Source organism: Canis lupus, chromosome 22 (genome assembly GCF_003254725.2).
Source record: "Canis lupus dingo isolate Sandy chromosome 22, ASM325472v2, whole genome shotgun sequence".
Lineage (NCBI taxonomy): Eukaryota > Metazoa > Chordata > Mammalia > Carnivora > Canidae > Canis > Canis lupus.
In genome coordinates, this window is record NC_064264.1 from 61460020 (window position 1) to 61482951 (window position 22932).

Genomic DNA, 22932 nt, shown 5'->3' on the forward strand with positions numbered 1-22932 from the left:
GCGCCACCTTCAGCCCAGGGCCTGATCCTGGAGACCCGGGACTGAGTCCCACGTAGGCCTCCCTGCATGGAGCCTGCTTCTCCCTCTGCCTGTGTCTCTGTCTCTCTCTCTGTCTCTCTCATGAATAAACAAATAAAATCTTTAAAAAAAAAAAAAAGGATTTTCTATGAGTGTTAATATATATTGACTGACTACTAATTGTATCTTTAGAAAGTTCACAACTACCAGACTTGTCATCAGGTTGTTCTGCAGACTTCTCAAACACTTGCTTAAAACTGCCATTTTGCCCAGTCCAAAGGCAGAGAAGGTGGTTTCTTTCCAATAGCTGTTCAGACTCGACTTATTTTTTTTTAAGTCTTTTTTTTTTTAATTTTATTTATTTATGATAGTCACACAGAGAGAGAGAGAGGCAGAGACACAGGCAGAGGGAGAAGCAGGCTCCACGCACCGGGAGCCCGACGTGGGATTCGATCCCGGGTCTCCAGGATCGCGCCCTGGGCCAAAGGCAGGCGCCAAACCGCTGCGCCACCCAGGGATCCCCAGACTCGACTTTAAAATCGCTCCAAGGCAGCCCGAGTGGCTCAGCGGTTTAGCACCACCTTCAGCCTAGGGTGTGATCCTGGAGTCCCGCGTCGGGCTCCCTGCCCGGAGCCTGCTTCTCCCTCTGCCTGTGTCTCTGTCTCTCATGAATAAATAAATAAATCTTAAAAAAATAAAATCGCTGCAGTCACATCAGTCTGCCATTTGTTTAGTCTGGATGAAGTCTACAAGCCAGAGAGTAAAGACTTGCAGACAGGTTGAGCGCGGTCCCCTAAGAGATGGTCCAAGTAGGCTCTGTATTTAAGAACTATGGAGACATTCGTGTTTAAATGAACGGTTTCCACACTTTTCACCATTAGCCGCTTCTGCATCTACTTCCTATTAAAGTATTTTCTCTGGCAACGATACTTTCCTTTTCACCACCAGAGTTTGGCTTTGAGCGCGCAGGCGTGGGGCGGGAAGGGGGAGACGAGCAGACCCCACGCGGGTTCCAGCCTTGCAGCGGGAGACCGTGGGCTCCCCAAAACCCAGCGAGGCGCCCCCCAGCCTGACTTTTTTGATCGACATCCCCATCTCTGTATGGAGCTAATTGGAGACCAAAAAAAAAAAAAAAAAAAGAGAGAACGGTGGGGAGGTGCCCGGGTAGCTGCCTCCAGCTCCAGTGCGGGACCCCAGGGTGCTGGGCCCAGCCCCACGCGGGGCTCCTGCTCCCCCGCCCCCTCCGCCCCTCCCCTTGCCGGTGCTTGCGCGCTCCGACCAGTAAAATTTCAAGAACAAATGGAAGCCGCGGATCCCGTGTGTGAGGACTCCCGGGGGCTGCGGGCAACTCGCCGCCCGGCGCCGCACCGCGGGTCGCAGCTGCAGGAGGGCCGAGCGCCCCGAGCGCAGTCGCTCCTCCGCGGGCCTGGGACACAGGCAGCGCGACGCCAGCAGCCGCGACGAGCCCCCGGGCTTCCCGGCAGGCACCTGCTCGGCCTCGGGCCACCGTCCGGCGCCCTCGGAAAATGACAAGTGGCCGTAGACGCTCCCCGAGGCGCGCTCCCGGTCTCCCGCGGGGGGCAGGGGCCCGCGGCGTCGGACGGGGACGTCACGGGCCGGGGGCGGGGGCGGGGGGGCGGGGGCGGGGGCGGAGGCCCAGTTCTCGCGACGTTTGGAGCCGGGCGGGAGGCGGCGGCGGCTCCGCGGCGGGTGCGAGATGCGCTCGGAGAAGGAGGGGGTCGGAGGCCCTGGGGCGGCAGTTCCTGGGCGGGGCCCGAGCGGGAGGGAGAGGCAGTCGGCTGTGGGAGTCCAGTTCCGCCGGGAGTCGCCGTGGCGAGAAGCAGAGGCACACCCAGCCTTGTCCTCCGGCGGAGGGGTCGGCGCGGGCAAACCTCGCGAGGAGAAGACGGCTCTGAGCAAGGTGGGGAAGGGGCGGGGAATGCAAACCTCGCGAGAGGAGGAGGTCGGCAACCGCTGAGACGACGGCGGGGGGGGGGGAGGGTGGTGCTTGCAAGTGTCGCGAGAGGACGGATGGTCTCGACCGGGTGGGGGCGGAGCCGAGGGGTGTGTTCCGGAAGCAGGTGGGCGGGCGGGCCAGGTGGGCGGGGCCGGGCGGGCGAACCTTGCGGGATGAGGGATGCTCGTGAGCAACCAAAAGGTGGGCTCGGGGTTTGGGGTGCGCCAAGGGACGGAGGCCGCCGGCCGTGTGGTCAAGGGGGCGGGGCCGGGCCCCTCCTCACCGCCGTGGCCGTTTCCGCTCGTCCGGACGCGGCCAGCGCCTGGAGCCCGCGGTGATCCCGGAGGGGGCTGACGCCGTGAGGCGCTGGGCCCGGGCCGCGGGGGTCGTCGGTCCCCAGGGAGGAGCTGCTTGTGCGCGCCGCTCTGACCGCACCCGGCCTTCCTGACAAATGCGTGGGTTTCTTGGCCTTCCCAAGAACGCGGGTCAGATCTGAGCCTGACGCGGGGGCGCCAGGTGATGGGAGCGCGGGAGGGACCCAGCGCACCGCCGCCCTCTCCGCAGGTGGTCATCCGGCGGCTGCCCCCGGGCCTCACCAAGGAGCAGCTGGAAGAGCAGCTGCACCCCCTGCCCGCGCACGACTACTTCGAGTTCTTCCCCGCCGACCTCAGGTGAGGACCCGGGGGCGCTGGTCCCTTGCTGGGAGCCGTCTTCCCCCGCAGGTACCCAGAATCCGCGCGGAGCCTACTTGGAGCTCTCCCCGCCTGGGCCGGCCCCTCGGCTCCTCCACAGGAGGTTGGGACGATGCCGCTCCTGGCACCGCCGCGGTCTAAGAAGAAAAACAAACACCGAAACGCTGTGCTCCTCCCACGCGGTCGCCCTCCCCCCACCCCACACCTTCCAGGTTGTTCCTTTTTTTATTCCCTTCACAGCTTGGTGGAAGGGTGACTCTGAGACCTCCTTTTATTAGCAAAGAGAGAACCCAGCCAGATTGTGTGATTTTCACTGTGTTTACTACACCTTTTATGATCATTGTTACCCTTTTTAGCTCCAGTGTGTGAGTTTGCATTTGGGATAGCCACATAAGGCCTCCTGAATAAATACCTTTAAGTAAAGACTTAAGTCGGCCTATTCAAAGAAAAATAGCACTAACGGTGAAATACAAATTTGATCTTAAAAAAAATAATAGGTGATTTTCAAATGACTAAAGTTGAAGAAAACTGGTACAGTTAAAGGACAGGCCCTGGACACTCGGAGTGATTCGGTTGGAATCCCAGTCCCGCCTTTTAACTTGCTGCACCTTTTGCACATACTGAATTTCTATGAGCCTCAGTGTTCTCGTCTCTGAAATGGATTGAAAGTTCCTCCTAGGAAGGATGTTGGTAGTTGTGAAATACTAACTACCACATTACCAATAGGAGAAAGGCTTAGTTCTTCTGTAGTCCCCATACCGTGTGCTGTGGTTCAGAGTCCCTCTAAAGTACATAAATGTGTTCTCTAAGTCAGTGAAGAAGCTCTTATAGGATTGAACGTTTTCATTATGAATAAATCATGACTAGCTGGTGTTGGGTCTTGATGTGTGCTAAGGAATGACCTTTGAATAAGCTTTCCTTTGACTTTTCAACCTTGGAAGACCAGTATTTTAACTCTGGTTCTGTGTAGTAGAGATACTGACCTTACATGTCTTTTCCAAGTTATTAAAAAGATTTCCAGTAATGTTTATTTTTGCTTTTTTGCTAAAGAATACCCGGATTGGAATATAAATAATAGTGAAAGGGAATATAAGGGAAGGGAAAAGAAATGTGTAGGAAATATCAGAAAGGGAGACAGAACATAAAGACTCCTAATCTCTGGGACACGAACTAGGGGTGGTGGAAGGGGAGGAGGGCGGGGGGTGGGGGTGACTGGGTGATGGGCACTGAGGGGGGCACTTGACAGGATGAGCACTGGGTGTTATTCTGTATGTTGGCAAATTGAACACCAATAAAAAATAAATTTATTATAAAAAAAAAGAATACCTGGATTGTTGTATTTAGCTGAGAAGTGATTCTTTGGCATATAGGTTTTATCTGAAATAGTTTCTTGTGCCCAGAAAAGAAAAAAAAAGCAAAATTAAAGAAGTCTTGCAGTTTTTACAATTTTCATTGTTATCTTTTATTTCAGTCTTTATCCTCATCTCTACTCAAGAGCATACATTAATTTTAGAAATCCTGAGGACATCCTTCTTTTTAGAGATCGTTTTGATGGCTATATCTTCATTGACAGTAAAGGTTGTATCATTGGCTTTTTAGACTCTTTATTATCATCTCAAAGCATGTTAATAAAGTTTTGCTGGAATGTTTGTGAATTATAAGTAAGTTTTCAGATACCAACCTATTTTTTTTTTTTTTATTTGACAGAGTGAGTGTGCGTACACACATGCACAAGCAGGGGGAGAGGCAGAGACAGAGGGAGAAGCAGGCTTCCTGCTGAGCAGGGAGCCCAATGCTGGACTTGATCCCAGGACCCTGAGATCATGACCTTACCCGAAGGCAGACACTTAACTGATTGAACCACCTCAGATGGTGCCCTCTCAGGTACCAATCTAAAACAAGTTCATAAATTTCGATTGTGTTACTGTGCTTGTGTGCTTATGTTGAAAATTAAAATTATACCTAAACCAAAGAACTCTAGCAATTCTTTGTATCAGTGACAACCTAATTATCATTGGAATGATGTTTTTCACATAAATGAGTTTTCTAGATAAGTGATCTTCAATTATGTACCCAAACTAAATCACTTTCCTCATGTTCAATAGAAATTTTCTAGGATATGTTATTCATTTACATCTGTGTCCTTTTAAACAGTACTCTTGGGGCACCTGGGTGGCTCACTGTGTTAAGCATCTGATCTTGATTTCATAATCTCAGGTCATGATTTCAGGGTTGTGGGATCGAGTCCCGTGTCTGTACTGGGGTTCTGTACTGGTGTGGAGCCTGCTTAAGATTCTTTCCCTCTCCTTCTGTCCCTCCCCACCCCCACCCCCACCCCCCAAAAAAAAGAAAAAAAGAAAAGAAAAACCTAAATCATTATTTTCCAAAATGAATATAGTGGAATTTTAGAATGGCTTTTGCAATTTCTTTTCTGCTAAAGGCCTAGAATATCCTGCAGTGGTAGAATTTGCCCCATTCCAGAAGATAGCCAAAAAGAAGCTAAAGAAAAAGGATGCCAAAACTGGAAGCATTGAAGACGGTGAGTCCCTTTATAAAGACTGGCTTATGAAACTGCCAAATTAAATATAGTGATCAAATATAATTTCTCTCTCATGTGGGGAGGAACGTGTTTCTTTTTTTCTTTTTTAATTTATAGATCCAGAATATAAGAAGTTTTTGGAAACTTATTGTGTGGAGGAAGAGAAACCTAATGCGAATCCCGAAACACTTCTGGGAGACATAGAGGCAAAGACAAGAGAACTTATTGGTCTGTTTATTCTACTTTTCTTCTCTTTACCTTATTGAGATATATATTTATTTCTTTTCCAATTACTTTAAAATTCACACTCATGACAGGTTTACCAGGGATTTAGAGTTTTTTCCAGTTGTAACAAAAATATGGCAACCTGGGAAGATATTTCTGAGCATCAGTTGAAGGAGAGTGCCAGAGCTTTCAGTAAAAGAGCTTCCAAATGAGCAGTGGAGAAGACGTGTGAGTGGCACATGGCCATGGCTTCATACGTGTTGGATTGTGGATGCCCTGAGCAGACATTAGGCTTCCAATGGGAAGGCTTTGCTCCAGCCCAGGGTGGACTGCTTGCACTAGCTGGCAGAGTCCGTGTATGCTCTGGCCAGTTGGGTGTGGGAAGAAAGGGACAGAAGGAATCCAGACTTCAAGGAGTATGACTGGAATAGATCAGTGGATGAAAGCAGCATCATTGATGTGGGACAGACTGGGGGAGAAACATTACTGGGAGGAATGCAAGATCTCACTATAGAGCATGTTAAGTTTAAGAGCTAAAAAAAAAAAAAGACAAATTAGAAATTCTAGGACTCTCCACTCTTCTTCCTTTTCCACTTTGCTGTAAATGCCCTTGTATAGAATAGCCACAGAGAAGAACCAGAGTCTTCTACTTATGGGCAGTTTTGAGGCAGTCCTTGGTGGCCAGACACACACACCATCCAGCTCCCGTCCCCAGCCCAGCTCCTGGTACACAGTAGGTTTCATAGCATTTTACAGAATGAGTAAGTGTGATTCACAATCTACTAGTCCAAGATGAGGCTAGGGAGCTTTGATCCTGTTTCTGCCCATCCAAGTTTGGATCTTAAGCAATTCAAGGCAGTTTGCCTTTTTTTTTCTTAGATTTTGGCCTTTAATGGATTCTTATGATCTAATCTGAGGAGTGAGGGTTAAATGGAAATAGGAATCCCCTCGTAAGTGGCAGGTTAGTGCAGTGTCCTAGCAGGGGACACAGAGCAGACAGATCTGGGCTCAGTGTCCTGTTCCCTCCCAGGTGGTTGCGACAGTGCCCAGTAGCTCTCTAAGTGCTAACAGTTAGACTGTTGGTTAAATTAGTGTTCTGTTACACAGCCATGCAACCTTCTGTTGAACAAATGATATACTTCTGTGGTTTGTAAAGCACTTTCATAAACAGGTCTCATTTACCCTTCACATTGATCCTTTGGGGTAACAAGGCAGGTATTTTCTTCGGAGAAGGGGGAAGGCGGGTGTGGTCTTGGCATCAGCCCCTCCACCCACCCAGTCTTGGTCCTGCTCTTTGCTGATAAATCCAGAACTCCCACGGTGCAGAGCAAGAGTCCTCCTCAATTTAAAGCAGGCTGCGTATTACAGAGCCTGTGCTCATCCTGGGTCAGAGCTCATGGTTAACACAGGAGCCACTCAGGGAGGGAATGGGCTCTTGTCTTGGCCCCTGTACCTGGGATGAAATGTGGGCATTTTCACAGCCTTATATCTGGGGCAGAGCTTTCCTGGCAGAAGCCATTTGATACATTGTGTTGAAGTGTTCAGGAGTTCTTAATTCCCTGCCCAAAGTCTCTCTTACAGAATTCCTGATTAGTTCCTGATCTAAGAATTTGAGAAATGTCATGGCCAGTCTCCAGTTTTTCCAGGGAATTTTCCTTCCCCCATTTAATCTTAGGTTTTGAAAGAGCTGTAGAATAGACCCACTCTTCCACCTGTATCCTCAGCTATTGCTATAGGGAACACATTTCTCAGAACCAGTCCCTCTGAGAGGCTATGCCTTGAGGCCCACCATATTTGGGTGCCCCATTCCAGGTTAGGTCAGACACATCTGGTGCCTGAAAGCTGATGATGGAGTTTGAGTTTACAGAGAGGTTCATTCCTGGGTGGTTAGTGCTGCTTAGATGAAGTGCCATGTGAGATCACTGTCTAAACTTTCACATCTGGTTTATTTTGGTTTGTGGAGCGTATATGATAAGAATCCACATTGCTTAAAATCATTGTCAAGAGAGTAGAAAAAGAAGAAATTTCCAGAATATGTTCTGAATCGAAGTGAATCTATAATGTTATGTAATGTTTAAAATATCTGCAAACATGTGAAGATATAACAATTGGAAAGTTTTTTTATTTATTTTTATTTTTATTTATTTTTTTCAATTGGAAAGTTTAATGTGTTGTACTCATTTTTCTTTTTTTTTGCTTTTATAGTCTCTTTGTAAGTAATATGAAGAGTCCTTGAGAATCAGGAATTTGTTGCTTACTATTTATAGAGTTGTCAGTACCTCCAAATAACTTGACTTTATAGTGATGGAATAGGAACTCCCTATTACTAATAGGGGATATTAGTATTCCCTATTATTATCCCTATTATTATTAGGGATAATAGGGGAATACTCTCTATTCCTAATAGGAACTCCGAGATACAATATATGCTCATCTAAATTTTATGTATTTATGTATGTAGGTATTCATTCATTTATTTATTAGAGATTTAATTTTTAAGCAATCTCTACACCTAACATGGGGCTCGGATTTACAAGCTGGAGATGAGGAGTTACATGCTCTTCTTTTTTTTTTTTTTTTTTTTAATTTTTATTCATTTATGATAGTTACAGAGAGAGAGAGAGAGAGAGAGGCCAGAGACACAGGCAGAGGGAGAAGCAGGCTCCATGCACCGGGAGCCCGATGTGGGATTCAATCCCGGGTCTCCAGGATCGCGCCCTGGGCCAAAGGCAGGCACCAAACCGCTGCGCCACCCAGGGATCCCGTTACATGCTCTTCTAACTGAGCCATGCTAATTTATTTAAACATTAAATTGAAAACAAGTATTTAAAATGAAGGAAAAATAAATCTTATTTTAGAGTTAAATCTTGCATAACAATTTTTGTGTTTTAGCTAGAAGAACTACACCTCTTTTGGAATATATTAGAAATAGAAAATTAGAGAAGCAGGTAGGTCTGCCCTCTTACCTGATGAGTATCCTTCCTGTCTCTGCCGCGTCCACACAGATCATTTATACACATGCTTTCCCACGTCTCTAGAGGATTCGAGAAGAGAAGCGAGAAGAGCGAAGGAGGAGGGAACTGGAGAAGAAGCGTTTACGGGAAGAAGAAAAGAGGAAGAGGAGAGAAGAGGAGAGGTGTAAGAGGAAAGAGGCAGACAGAGAGAAGAGAGCTGCTGAGAGAGAAGTAAGGATTAAGGTAATTTTGAGGAGATAGCTCATTTCTTTTTTCTAAAGCCAGTTCTGCTACAGTTATGCCTTTTAGGTATTTAGCTCTTCCAACTTGTTTTTTTTTTTTAAATATTTATTTATTTATTCATGAGAGACACACAGAGAGAGGCAGAGACACAGGCAGAGGGAGAAGCAGGCTCCTTGCAAGGAGCCTGATGTGGGACTCAATCCCAGGACCCCGGGGTCATGCCCTGAACCAAAGGCAGATGCTCAACCACTGAGCCACCCAGGCATCCTGCTCTTCTGACTTATAAGGACATTTCCAGTTAGCCCTTTTGTTATTATGGTACTGTTTCTCTGGAGTACAACATTGGTTCTCAAACTGTGTTCCCTGCGCCCTGGGGGTTCCTTGGCCATACTGTGGGGGAGGGGGCCCGGCCTCCTGGGTGTGAATGATAGCACTTCACCCAGAGGAACCCCACACTTACTTGTCATGGATTGGGTTTCTGCTTACATTTTCCTTTAGAGAAAAGACTCCCTGACTAAAATGTACACATTTGGAAACCACTGGCTTGGTGTGTACACTGGCTTTTCTAGACAAAGGCTTACTCCTGGAACTGGTTTTTATTGTTTCTTTTACAGTAGTAGCAGTGGTTTCTACACCTCTTGCCCAGTTTCTCCTTTGACGGATATGTTCATTTAGAAGGGTGGGTTAGTGCATAGAAGTTGTTCTTCCCCTGTGTAAAATATGTTGTTCCAGTGTGAGTCAGCCCTTCTTTGTTAGTATTCTGCTCAGATGACCTTATTAAACCTAGATTTCGACCTGATGTGCATCTTCCCTCATTCCATAAAGGGTTTGAACTGCTCTTAGAGATTCTTTGAAATTGTATCATAAAAAGAAAGAAAATAAAAGATCAGTACTTTGGGGGAAGATAGAGTAGAAAGGGAGAAGATGGGGAAGAGGTCAGAGTTGCCATAGATTAGTTCCTTTTTTTTTTTTTTATTTTTATTATTATTATTTTTTCATTTATTTATGATAGTCACACAGAGAGAGAGAGAGAGGCAGAGACATAGGCAGAGGGAGAAGCAGGCTCCATGCACCGGGAGCCCGACATGGGATTCGATCCGGGTCTCCAGGATCGCGCCCTGGGCCAAAGGCAGGCGCTAAACCGCTGCGCCACCCAGGGATCCCTCTTTTTTTAAATATATTTATATTACATATATTTTTAACTTCAATTAATTAACATATAACAACATATTACTAGTTTCAGAGGTAGGGGTCAGTGATTCATCCATCTTATATAGCACCCAGTGCTGATCCATACCACGTGCCCTCCTTCATGTCCATCACCCAGTTACCCCGTCCCCCGACTCTCCTCCCATCCAGCTACCCTCAGTTTGTTTCCTGTGATTAAGAGCCTCTCATGGTTTGTCTTCTGCTCTGATTCTGTCTTGTTTTATTTTTCCTTCCCTTCCCCCATGATCCTTTGTTTTGTTGTTTAAATTCCACAGATGAGTGAGATCATACAATAATTGTCTCTCTGATTGACTTATTTCACTCAGCATAATATCCTGGAGTTCTGTCCACATCATTGCAAATGGCAAGATTTGATTCTTTTTGATGGCTGAGTAATAGTCCATTATATATGTAGACTACATCCATCATAGATTAGTTTCTGATATGCTTGATCAGAAACATAGTTTCATTATCCATGAGGAGAAAACATGTCATTTCTTCAAGGGAGGCAAAGCTTTTTCTAGGCCTTTGCTTCTAAGTCACTTTCTCCTGAAGGTGGTCATATGGGACTCACTAGCAGGAGGGAACAATTTCTTAACAAAATTCCTACGAAAACACACAAGCATGTGACTGGGTTTTCTGCAGTAACAGCCTCACAGCTCACTGGTTCACGTAACTGGATCTGTTGTTGGTATTTCTTGGCCATTGTATGCTGCTCACCATTGCCATCTGGGGACTCAACAATGGAGGCTCCACCATGGCGCTTGCTTCCACAGTCCCTTATGATGGGGAAGGGAATGTTTAACACAGCAGATTGTACCCTGGTTCTTAAATCACATGGAAGAGACACAGCCCTTCTGCCCACATGGCATTGGCCATAGCAAGCCACCTAGTGGCACTTAATCTCAGATCGGGAGGCATATTCAAGAAGCGAGCCAGGAAGAGAACCAGAAATATCTGATGAACACACTAATGAATGATTTCTGAAGACTGTTTCTGGAAATGCTTCTCTTTAAGTTTAAAGACATTGCCGAACACCCTTTCTTGATAAGAGGTCACATCCCTTGACCACATCCCTTGCTATGAAGACAAATCCTAGATGTGCAAGATGTCCCACAAAAAGTATTTCATAATCTGATGATAACTGATGAGATTGAGGAACCCAACCAAGACTATCAAATAAAGATGATCCATTCCCCATTGGCAAGAACATGGCAAAACCAGGGTATTCCTCAGGGAAATAACTCTGAGGGGGTGTTTTCTGTTTGTCTATGTGGTTTAGGACCCACAGAACTCTCCCAAGAAAATTGTAGCATCTCAACTTCCTATAACTTGTCATTTCCAGTAGCATAAATGAACAGTTCTGGAATGGTAATAATAAAAACGTTAATATAGGGAAATCTTTAACATTAATTGTGGTTGGGGGACACCTGGGTGGCTCAGCGGTTGAGTGTCTGCCTTTGGCTCAGGGCGTGATCCTGGAGTCCTGGGATCGAGTCCCACATTGGGCTCCCTCCATGGAGCCTGCTTCTCCCTCTGCCTATGTCCCTGCCTCTCTCTCTCTGTGTCTTTCATGAATAAATGAATGGAATCTTTAAAACAAAACAAAAAAAAAAACATTAATTGTGGTTGGAATTCAGCTCTGTCATGTCCAGGCATAGAGTAGGTATTTGCATTTAACGCAGATTTTATGGTCACAGATGGAAACATTTTCTGACCTTCTCTTTGACCTTTCTAAACACATAATGGCTAATCTAGTGCCTAATCTTTACACTCTCAAAAGCACTTTTTTCAGTAGCTTTGAGAGTTTTTCAGGAATAATGTTTGAAACTTGTAGCTTATAATTTCAATTATAATTTTAAGAAAGAAAGTTTTGGAGTGTAGCATTTTACTTCTATATTTTATATTATGAAATTAGAGTCCAAAAATAAGCCAAAGGAATAAAAAATTAAGTCAGTTAAAATAAACATATACTCTTTCATATAGAAAAAAAAATAAAAAAAAATAAGTCAAAACATAGAGGAAGAGAAAAGGGTATTCTTTTTTTTTAATATTTTATTTATCTATTTATGAGAGACAGAGAGAGAGAGAGAGAGGGGCAGGCTCCATTCAGGAAGCCCGATGTGGGACCTGATCCCGGGTCCCTAGGATCACGCCCTGGGCCGAAGGCAGACGCTCAACCGCTGAGCCATCCAGGTGTCCCGAGAAAAGGGTATTCTTATCCAAGTCTGGTCAAACAAAATCTTAGTGGCAGACCCCAATGACATGAGTAATCAACAGCCTCTGTCTATGGAGTGTCTGGTATCCTGACATGACAGCACTCACCTGAGCCCAAAGTTTGCCCTTAGTAATCATCTGGGCTCATTGTAGGAATGTCTGATTTACAAATAATTTGGAAAAGTAGCTTTTTTTTTTTACCTGAAAAATAAAATTAATGAAGAAATACTAAAAGAGTTTGTATTCATATCACAAAAATACAAATGCAGAGAGAGATCTTCAGGTCTATTTTTTAAAATAAACTGATTCAAGCTGTTTTTATTTTCCTCTGAGGATTCTTTTTTTTTTATTATTAGTTTTTAGGGTATAGATCCTTTACCTCTTTGGTTAGGTTTATTCCTAGGTATCTTATGCTTTTGGGTGCAATTGTAAATGGGATTGACTCCTTAATTTCTCTTTCTTCAGTCTCATTGTTAGTGTATAGAAATGCCACTGATTTCTGGACATTAATTTTGTATCCTGCCACATTGCTGAATTGCTGTATGAGTTCTACCAATCTTGGGGTGGAGTCTTTTGGGTTTACGTAAAAAGTACAGTATTATGTCATCTGTGAAGAGGGAGAGTTTGAATTCTTCTTTGTGAATTTGAATGCCTTTTATTTCTTTTTGTTGTCTGATTGATGAGGCTAGGATTTCTAGTACTATGTTGAATAGAAGTAGTGAGAGTGGACAACCCTATTTTGTTCCTGATCTTAGGGGAAAAGCTTCCAGTATTTCCCCATTGAGAATGATATTTGCTGTGGGCTTTTCATAGATGGTTTTTAAGGTGCTGAGGAATGTTCCCTCTATCCAGTGCTGGATAATTTCTGAAGAGTTTTGATCAGGAATGGAGGCTGTATTTTGTCAAATGCTTTCTCTGCATCTATTGAGAGGATCATATGGTTCTTGTTTTTTCTCTTGTTGATGTGATCTATCACATTGATTTTTTTTTTTTTTACGAGTGTTGAACCAACCTTGCATCCTGGGAATAAATCCCATTTATCATGGTCATGGTGAATAATCTTCTTAATTGGAGAAGATTGGATCCTATTGGCTAGTATCTTGTTGAGAATTTTTGTATCTGTGTTCATCAGGGATATTGGTCTATAATTCTCCTTTTTGGTGGGGTCTTTGTCTGGTATTGGAATCAAGGTGATGCTGGCCTCATAGAACGAGTCTGGAAGTATTCCAAGTATACTGTTCCAAGTATTCGGAGCAGCTTTAGTAGAATAGGTATTGTTTCTTCTTTAAACATTTGATAGAATTCTCCCTGGGAAGCCATCTGGCCCTGGATTTTTGTGTCTTGGGATGTTTTTGATGACTGCTTCAATTTCCTCCCTGGTTATTGGCCTGTTCAGGTTTACTCTTTCTTCCTGTTCCAGTTTTGGTAGTTTGTGGTTTTCCAGAAATGCATCCATTTCTTCTAGATCACCTAATTTATTGGCATACAGCTGTTCATAATACGTTTTTTAAAATCATTTGTATTTCATTGTATTGGTTGTGATCTCTCCTCTTTCGTTCATGATTTTTATTATTTTGAGTCTTTTTCTTTTTAATAAGGCTGGCTAATGGTTTATTTATCTTATTAAATCTTTCAAAGAACCAACTCCTGGTTTTGTTGATGTGTTCTACAGTTCTTCTGGTCTCTATTTCATTGAGTTCTGCTCGAATCTTTATTATCTCTCCTTTTCTGCTTAGTGTAGGTTTTATTTGCTGTTCTTTCTCCAATTCCTTTAGGTACGAGGTTGTGTATTTTGAGTTTTTTCCAATTTTTTGAGGGATGCTTGTATTGCGATGTATTTCCATCTTAGGATTGCTTTTGCTGTATCCTGAAGATTCTGAATGCTTGTATCTTCATTTTCATTAGTTTCCATGAATCTTTTTAATTCTTTTCTAATTTCCTGTTTGGCCCATTCATCTTTTAGTAGGATGCTCTTTAACCTCCATATGTTTGAGTTTCTTCCAAATTTCGTCTTGTGATTGAATTCTACTTTCAAAGCATTGTGGTCTGAAAATATGCAGGGGACAATCCCAGTCTTTTGGTATCGGTTGAGACCTGATTTGTGACCCAGCATGTGGTCTATTCTGGAGAAAGTTCCATGTGAGAAAAATGGAATTCCACTTGAGAAAAATGTGTATTCAGTTGCGTTTGGATGGAAAGTTCTGTAAATATCTGTGAAATCTATCTGGCCCAGTGTATCATTTAAAGCCCTTGTTTCTTTTGTGATATTGTGCTTATAAAATCTGTCATTTGCAGAAAGTGCCATGTTGAAGTCTCCTACTATTAGGGTATTATCTAAGTATGCCTTTACTTATGTTTTTAATTGATTGATACACTTGCCAGCTCCCACATTAGGGGCATAGATACTCATGATTGTTAGGTATTCTTGTTGGATAGACCCTTTAAGTATGATATGGTGACCCTCTTCATCTCTTACTACAGTCTTTGGGATAAACTTTAATTTATCTGATATGAGGGTGCTACCCCAGCTTTCTTTTGAGGACCATTTGAATGATAGGTAAATGGTTCTCCACCCTTTCACTTTCAGGCTGTAGGTGTCCTTAGGTCTAAAATGAGACCCGGGATCGAGTCCCACGTCGGGCTCCCTGCATGGAGCCTGTTTCTCCCTCTGCCTGTGTCTCTGCCTCTCTCTCTCTCTCTCTCCCCCTCTCTCTCATGAATAAATAAAATCTTTAAAAAAAAAAAAAGTCTCTTGTAGACAGCAAATAGATGGTAGATGGGTCTTGCTTTTTTATCCAGTCCAAAACCTGCGTCTTTTGATGGGATCATTTAGCCCACTCATGTTCCAAGTAACTATTGAAAGATATGAGTTTAGTGTCATTGTAATACCTATTCAGTCCCTGTTTTCATGGATTATTTCTTTGGGCTTTGTTTTTCTTTTACAAGATCCCCCTTAATATTTCTTGCAGAACTGGTTTGGAGGTCACATATTCTTTCATTTTTGCCTGTCTTGGAAGCTCTTTATCTCTCCTATTCTGAATGAGAGCCTTGCTGGATAAAGTATTCTTGGCTGCATGCTCTTCTCATTTAGGACCCTGAATATATCCTGCCAGCCCTTTATGGCCTGCCAGGTCTCTGTGGAGAGGTCTGCTGTTAATCTGATATTTCTCCCCATATAAGTTAAAAAATCTCTTGTCTCAAGCTGCTTTAAAGATTTTCTCTTTATCTTGGGAATAGCAAATTTGACTATTAAATATCGAGGTGTTGAACAGTGTTTATTGATTGTGGTGGGGGGTGTCCTCTCTATCTCTTGGATCTGAATGCCTGTTTTCCTCCCCAAATTAGGGAAGTTCTCAGCTGTGATTTGTGCAGATATACTTTCTGGCCCTTTGTCCCTCTTGGCATTTTCTGGAACCCCAGTTATATGTAGATTCTTCCTTCTGAGGCTGTCATTTATTTCCCTTAACCTTTACTCATGGTCTCTTCATTGTTTTTCTCTTTTTCACTCAGCTTCCTTCCTTGCTGTCAACTTGTCTTCTATGTCACTCACTCTTTCTTCCACCTCATTAACCCGTGTCGTTAGGATCTCCACTTTGGATTGCATCTCAGTTAATTGATTTATAACCTCGGCCTGATTAGATCTAAATTCTGCAGTCATGAATTCTCTAGAGTCCTTTATGCTATTTTCCGGAGCCACCAGTAGCTTTAAAATTGTGCTTCTGAATTGGCTTTCTGACATCAAATTGTAATCCATATTCTGTAACTAGATGGAAGAGAGTACTGTTTCTGCTTCTTATTTTGTGGTGAATGTTCCTTCTAGTCATTTTGCTCAGTGCAGAGTGCCTGTATGAGCAGGCTGAGTCAAGAATATCAACCACAGCAATGCCGGGGTGGCTCGGCAGTTAAGTGCCTGCTTTGGCCCAGGACGTAATCCTGGGGTCCGGGGATTGAGTCCCACATCGGGCTCCCTGCATGGAGCCTGCTTCTCTCTCTCTGCCTGTCTCTGCCCCTCTCTGTGTCTCATGAATGAATGGGTAAAAATCTTTTTTTTTTTTTTTTGAGTGGGAAAGATCCTTTTATTGGGGTGGACACGGAGTACGCACTAGTCCATGATAAAATGACTTAAGAGAAAGATCCGGAAATGCCGACTTCTCCTCCTGGCACACATTCAGAGCAAAGCCTGGGCACAGAATAGGTCCCAGCCAAGTCTTTAAGGCCCGGACTGGAGAGCAGGAGCAGGGAGAAAGGCTCCCACCCATGCTGCTGGGCCACAGCAGGGCCCTGGCTCTAGACCCTTGCAGACACACTCTGTTTTTCCGGAGGAGAACTGGAGGGGGTGGGGGAGTAAAAGGGGGTTCTGGGTAGTGGGGTTTGTGAATAACAATGTTTTTTAAAAAGCATCTACCAACTTCACACTACTGGATCTGACGTCCCCTTTAACCATCGCTTACAGCATAAATAAAAACTCAAGGAAAATAAATACATCGGCTCCTATGAGGTTGAAAGTGGTATGGATGGTCAGGTGTGGGTGGGCTGGTAGGGGCAGGGCAGGGGGCGCTTAGAGAAGGCGGGCGGGTGAGTAGCAGACAAGACAGGAGGCGCCTGTGGGGGAGTGAGAGTCTTAGGTGTCTTCATGCATGTCTGGGCTATCGGTCCGTGGGACCTTGCGGAGGGGTGCAGAGCTCTCACCCTCAAGGTCCACTTACTCCTGGTCTCTCTTTGCGGCATTCTTTTTGTCCCATTGCTTATGTAGGTAGCGCAAAAGAATGTTTGTCTTTTCTGTCACAATGATCTGTTCAGATGGGTACTCCCGGGTGGGCAGGTAGACTGAAGGATGCCGGTTCGAAGCTTTGCACACAGAGTCAGCATGAAATCGACTAAAATTGCTTTTGTTGTAGACAGGCAGTCCTTTCAAAAAATCTGCCATCTTCTGTTTCCTCCGTCGTTGCCTCAGCCACCACCACAGCCGCCTTCTTAGCCGCCGCCGCCGCACAGTAACCGGATACAAATCTTTAAAAAAAAAGAATATCAACCACGACCTAAGTAAATTTCACCCTAGATGATTCTGACAAGGTCAGAGACCAGAAAAATGAAAACAAAGATCAGAACAAAATAAAACAAAAGGACCACTAGAGTGAAAAATTTTAAAACAAAGTAGTAAAAAATAAAAGGCCAAAAATCCCAAAGAAGAAAAAGAATAAAAAGGAAGAGAAAAAACAAAAGTAAAGTGGAAAAAGAAAAACAAGAGAAGAAAGAAATAAAAGGAGGGGATTGGGAGATGGTGGTGGTGAAGAAGTTGTAGTGGAGAAAGAATATAGTCCACCTAAAGGGTCCTAGAGGGTGATCCTCTTGGTTCTGAGTGTATTAAGTTCTGTATGTTAGAGGATGCTCAGTCCCAAATTTATATAAACCAGCGATACTTGTAGAAAGCCCCAACATTGACCACCAAAACATAAACAAGATAAAAGAAGGGGGCAGAATGAGAATGAAGAGAGAATATACTCTCACAGAATGAACCAGCATGGTATTCCACTTGGTTCTGGGTGCATGCTGGTCATGTTTTAGAAGGTATTAACTTCCACCATTGTAGAACAAACTGAGGCAGAGAAAAAACACAAAAGCCCATATCTCATATATCTCCCAAAATTAAATTGAGTATGTTGAAGGGAATTCAGAAGTGGAAAATATATCTAGGACCTGTAATTGTAGAAATATGAAAGTCAGAAAGGAAGAAACCTAAAAATGAAGAGGTGGTAGAATATTGTAGTTAAGGTGGGAAAAGAGAAAAAATATTGGAAATTCTTAGTCTGATATAAAAACAAGTTGTACTGGAAAAAGGGGGGGGAAAGGAGGGTACCCTCTAGTTCTATATACTGTAAATCCCTCAACTTCCCCTGGAGCTTTCCAGTGCTGCTTGGTCAAGAGCTTGCTCTTCCCCTGTCCTTACAAGCTGCTCTTCTGGTTGAGGGGCTGCTGTGCTGATTCTCAGGTGTGTGCACCTTGTGTGCACCTGGGGGAGCTGCCCTGCCCCCTGCTGATGCTGGGCTTAGTGGGAGCTATTTATCCTGTGAGGCCCCCGTTCCCTGGCCTGCCCCCCCAGGCACAAGGTGACACAAGGAGGAACAACACCACTGGCGGGGGCCAGGTCTCCAGCTCTGGAGTCAACTCCCTCAATAACCACCTGCAGCTCCCAGTCTGCACTGGCCTAGGTGCTCCTGGGGCAGAGTGGGCGCTGTTGTGCACAGCTTGGGGGCACCCGGTTGCAGGAGAGTCCTCACTGTCCTGTGCCCTCCCCACCTGCCTCTGCCAGTCCCAGGGGGAGTGCAGGATTGGGGGCTGTGTCTCCCGTGCCCTGGAATCTGGGCCCTGTGCTGCTGGAATCGGGTTCCCGGGGCATGGCTCCCGAAGGCACCAGGGCACAAGACGCCTCAGCCTGGAGCCCCACCCGACCCACCGGCTTCTCCCGAGGCCTTGCTGGGTGTGCGCTCCAGCCCTTTACTGAGATCAGCTGTGGTGTGTGGTGAGCTCTCCCCCAGGCGCCCCTCCTCTCCTAGTGAAGCCAGGAATCTTTTTTTTTTTATATAATAAATTTATTTTTTATTGGCGTTCAATTTGCCAACATACAGAATAACACCCAGTGCTCATCCCGTCAAGTGCCCCCCTCAGTGCCCATCACCCAGTCACCCCCACCCCCCGCCCTCCTCCCCTTCCACCACCCCTAGTTCGTTTCCCAGAGTCCGGAGTCTTTATGTTCTGTCTCCCTTTCTGATATTTCCCACACATTTCTTCTCCCTTCCCTTATATTCCCTTTCACTATTATTTATATTCCCCAAATGAAAGAGAACATACACTGTTTGTCCTTCTCCGATTGACTTACTTCACTCAGCATAATACCCTCCAGTTCCATCCATGTCGAAGCAAATGGTGGGTATTTGTCGTTTCTAATGGCTGAGGAATATTCCATTGTATACATAGACCACAGCTTCTTTATCCATTCATCTTTCGATGGACACCGAGGCTCCTTCCACAGTTTGGCTATTGTGGACATTGCTGCTAGAAACATCAGGGTGCAGGTGTCTCGGCGTTTCATTGCATCTGTATCTTTGGGGTAAATCCCCAATAGTTGAAGCCAGGAATCTGAAGGCTTCACCGCACTCTTGTGGTTCTGCCCCATTTCCCTGCTAAGCGCCTTTCAGTCCGGGAAGAATCCGGCAAGGGTTTTTAAAGTTCCTGCTCCTCTAGGGCTGGGCTTTCCTGTCCTGGAGGCTCTTGCCGAGGGCCTTAGCCCGGCTCCTCTCAGGGTCCCTCCCCTGCTTGATTCCTTTTATTATTTTTTTTCTGCCTTCTTACCTTGTTAGAAGCAAAAACCCTTCTCTCTGCAGCATTCTAGCTGCTCTGTCTTTAAATCTCAGGTTGAATTCATAGGGGTTCAGGATGATTTGAAAGTTACCTAGTTAAGTTGGTGGGGCCAGGTGAGGTGAGGACCCTGTTCCTCTGCCATGTGGCCCACCCCCCTCCTCTGAGGATTCTTAAGTTGGAGTAGGAAGTTACAAATAAAATTCCTGAATATACAGATTATAGGCAATAGATTATATTAACGAAGTTGTGCTATCTTTTTTCACAAAGCTTATTAAAAACAAATGCCGGCTGGAGGGAAGCATAGAAGATCAACTGCTTTGACCTCCTCCTATGCTGGGCTCCTCTTCCTTCTCCTCCTCTTCCTCCTCTTCTTTCTCCCTTCCCCATTCCCCTTCTTCTCTCCTCCCTCTCTCTCCTCCTCCCTTTGCCAATCTGACTTACATCAGGCCTCTGCTTGCTTCCCTCCACAGGGAGCTTACTCCCAAGACTTATGGCTTCTCAGAAGTGTTTCCTCATTATCTGGTCTCCATTCATGTCTTACCTCCACGGAGAGGCCCTTGAACTCCTTGAGAAGCCATCCCCTCTCACACCACACCTCTCTGTCCTTTTTTCTGTTTATTAGATGTTTGTAGCATTTCATGACTCCTAAGGTTATCTGGTCCACTTTTTCTGTGTATACCTTTCTTCCCCTCCCTCCAGGGCCACCGTTCTACTGCTGTAGAATGTCCTGTGAATTCCTATAATGGTCACTTTTCTCTTACTCACAACTGTATTCCTAGCACCAAATATAGGGTCTTTTTATCCGGTTCCCAGCACATAGCTCATAAAATCCTTGTAATCTCTGGGGTGATGAGTGTCTTCTATATGCCAGTGAGATGACAGGTGACTGAAGACCTGAGTAGCTTCAGGCATCTGAAATGGGGACAGTTTTGTCCAATCTGACATTAATTCCAGCTAGCTAGTGTCAAACTGAATGGAATTGTAGGATACCCAGTCTGTGTTGGAGGGTTGGAGAAGTGGTATTGGAAAAGACACCACACATTTGGTTTCAGAAACAAGTAAAACAATTCATAGGTATACAAGATTCTTTGTTGGAGAGATGGGTGGAAACAAACTATTATACCTATGGTTTGCTTTTATTACCAGTGTATATTACCATTTTAATTAAAATATATGTCAGTAGGGATGCCTGGGTGGCTCAGTCAGTTAAGCCTCTGCTTTCAGCTCAGGTTATGATCAGGGTTCTGGGATTGAGCCCCACATCGGGCTCCCTGCTCAGTGGGGAGTCTGCTTCTTGCTCTCCCCTGCCTCTCTCCCTGCTTGTGTTCTCTTGCTCTTTCTCTCTCTCTCTCTCTCTCTCTCTCAAATAAATAAAACTTAAAAAAAAAAAGTCAATAGATATCTGAAAGGAAATGTTTACATTCACAGATCCCACAGGCAGATTAAGAGCATATAAGGTGACATAGTACACACCTGTGATGAGAAGCAGCTTTTCGTCCTTGGCTTTAACATTTTACCTGTTTCATTCTTTTTTTTTTTTTTTTTAATTTTATTCTTATTTTTATTTATTTATGATAGTCACAGAGAGAGAGAGAGAGAGAGAGAGAGAGGCAGAGACACAGGCAGAGGGAGAAGCAGGCTCCATGCACCGGGAGCCCGATGTGGGATTCGATCCCGGGTCTCCAGGATCGCGCCCTGGGCCAAAGGCAGGCGCCAAACCGCTGCGCCACCCAGGGATCCCTAAAGATTTATTTATTTATTCATTCAGAGAGAGCGAAGAGAGAGGCAGAGACACAGGCAGAGGGAGAAGCAGGCTCCCTGCAGGAAGCCCGATATGGGACTCGCACCCCGGGCTGCAGACAGGTAAACCGCTGCGCCACCGGGGCTGCCCTACCTGTTTCATTCTTTTTTTTTTTTTTTACCTGTTTCATTCTTAAATGAACTTACGTAATTGAAATTTATCTGTGTATGATTTTGGTATAGTACAATTTAAAATATGTTCACTTTTATAAGTTAGAAAAAAATTCTCAGAAGTATACCTTCTACTTTTGTTTTATGAACTGACTTACTGTGGCACTTGGATTTCAAAGATTAAACTACTCAGGAAATTGGGGATGGGGAGTCCCAAATTCAAAGACAGCAACCTGCTCAGGCTGATTGGAGAAAGAGTAAGAAGTGTTTTCAGAAAGTTTATTCTAGGGATCCCTGGGTGGCGCAGCGGTTCGGCGCCTGCCTTTGGCCCAGGGCGCGATCCTGGAGACCCGGGATCGAATCCCACATCGGGCTCCCGGTGCATGGAGCCTGCTTCTCCCTCTGCCTGTATCTCTGCCTCTCTCTCTCTCTCTCTGATGACTATCATAAATAAATAAAAATTTAAAAAATAAAAAAAAAGAAAGTTTATTCTAAAAGCCATCAATATAAAGCAGCAGTTTATTTTTACATATTATAAAAGCAGTGCGTATTCATTTTAGAAGAAACTAGAACTTGTTGACCAAAGGAAGAAAGATCGGGATGCCTGGGTGGCTCAGCGGTTGAGCATCTGCCTTTGGCTCAGGGCGTGATCCCGGGGTCCTGGGATCAAGTCCCACATCGGGCTGCCTGCAGGGAGCCTGCTTCTCCCTCTGCCTGTGTCTCTGCCTTTCTCTGTGTCTCTCATGAATAAATAAAATCTTTTTTTTTTTAAATAAAATCTTAAAAAAAAAAAGATCATTTCAGTTCCACCACCTCACAGTAATCACTATTAACACGAGAGTTGCTAGCCTTTTAGATATTTTTGTGTGTGTATAAACATATAAATAGAGACCAGGTCATTATTCATCAGCAAGAACCCCTTCTCATCACATCAGCTGTCCTAAATTGTTGTTCATAGCTATAATGTTTCATTGACTGAAGGTTCCCCTAAGTACTTAACCAAAAACCTGGTTGCTGTAACTTTAGCTTACATTTTTTGCTATCCAAACATTTGTGCTCAACTGTGTTGTTTTATATTTTTAATTTATTATTAAACAACTTCATTTATAAAATACTCCAAAAGTGATATTTTACTGACATTATAATTTCTTAGCTTCTTAAGAAACCAGAAAAGGGGGAGGAACCAACTGAGAAGCCAAAGGAAAGAGGAGAGGAAGTGGATGTTGGAGATGGGAAGCAGGAGATGAGTCTTAGCTATGCTGTCCTGAAGCCCATGCCCTTGGAGAGCTCGCTGGAGAAGCCCAGGAAAAAGTAAGCCCAAGTTTTTGTTGCTTTGACCACATTAAAGATCACAGAGTGTGGCTGAGAGTCAGAGACACATGTCCTTTTTCGGTACAAGTGCTTGTATTTCATACTGCTGGTGGAATTCAGGGATTTTACCAGGATATGCTTGTCCACGTCTTCATTTCTCCTTGGTCATGCTAGGAACTTGGTAAACTCATTTCGTCAGCAGCCTCAAGTCTGTCTTCAAAGCAGGGACATGTCCTGCTGGTTCCTTAGCTGTGCCTGTCCTGGCCTCTTCCTTCGGATTCCTGTTCTCCCCGTTTA

The 22932-nt window shown here is 44.6% G+C and overlaps 1 protein-coding gene and 1 pseudogene across 27 annotated transcripts in view; one reads left to right on the plus strand and one right to left on the minus strand.

Moving 5' to 3' along the window:
• Window positions 1-1679: 1679 nt before the first annotated feature.
• The window catches only part of UPF3A (UPF3A regulator of nonsense mediated mRNA decay), a 54197-nt gene continuing 32944 nt past the window's right edge, over window positions 1680-22932 (plus strand). For 21 of the 27 annotated variants that reach the window (XR_007405074.1, XR_007405070.1, XR_007405071.1 and 18 more), the window contains exons 1-8: window positions 1680-1939; window positions 2540-2646; window positions 4139-4245; window positions 5108-5206; window positions 5324-5434; window positions 8324-8379; window positions 8470-8628; window positions 22478-22635. Coding sequence is in view for 12 of the 27 variants with exons in the window: in XM_025441211.3 (XP_025296996.3) it covers window positions 1736-1939; window positions 2540-2646; window positions 4139-4245; window positions 5108-5206; window positions 5324-5434; window positions 8324-8379; window positions 8470-8628; window positions 22478-22635 (1001 nt within the window). In the remaining 15 variants the exon portion in view is untranslated. The other 6 variants (XM_025441215.3, XR_007405072.1, XR_003134030.3 and 3 more) reach the window with 6 other exon arrangements.
• On the minus strand, window positions 16476-17039 carry LOC112656008 (DET1- and DDB1-associated protein 1-like; annotated as a pseudogene).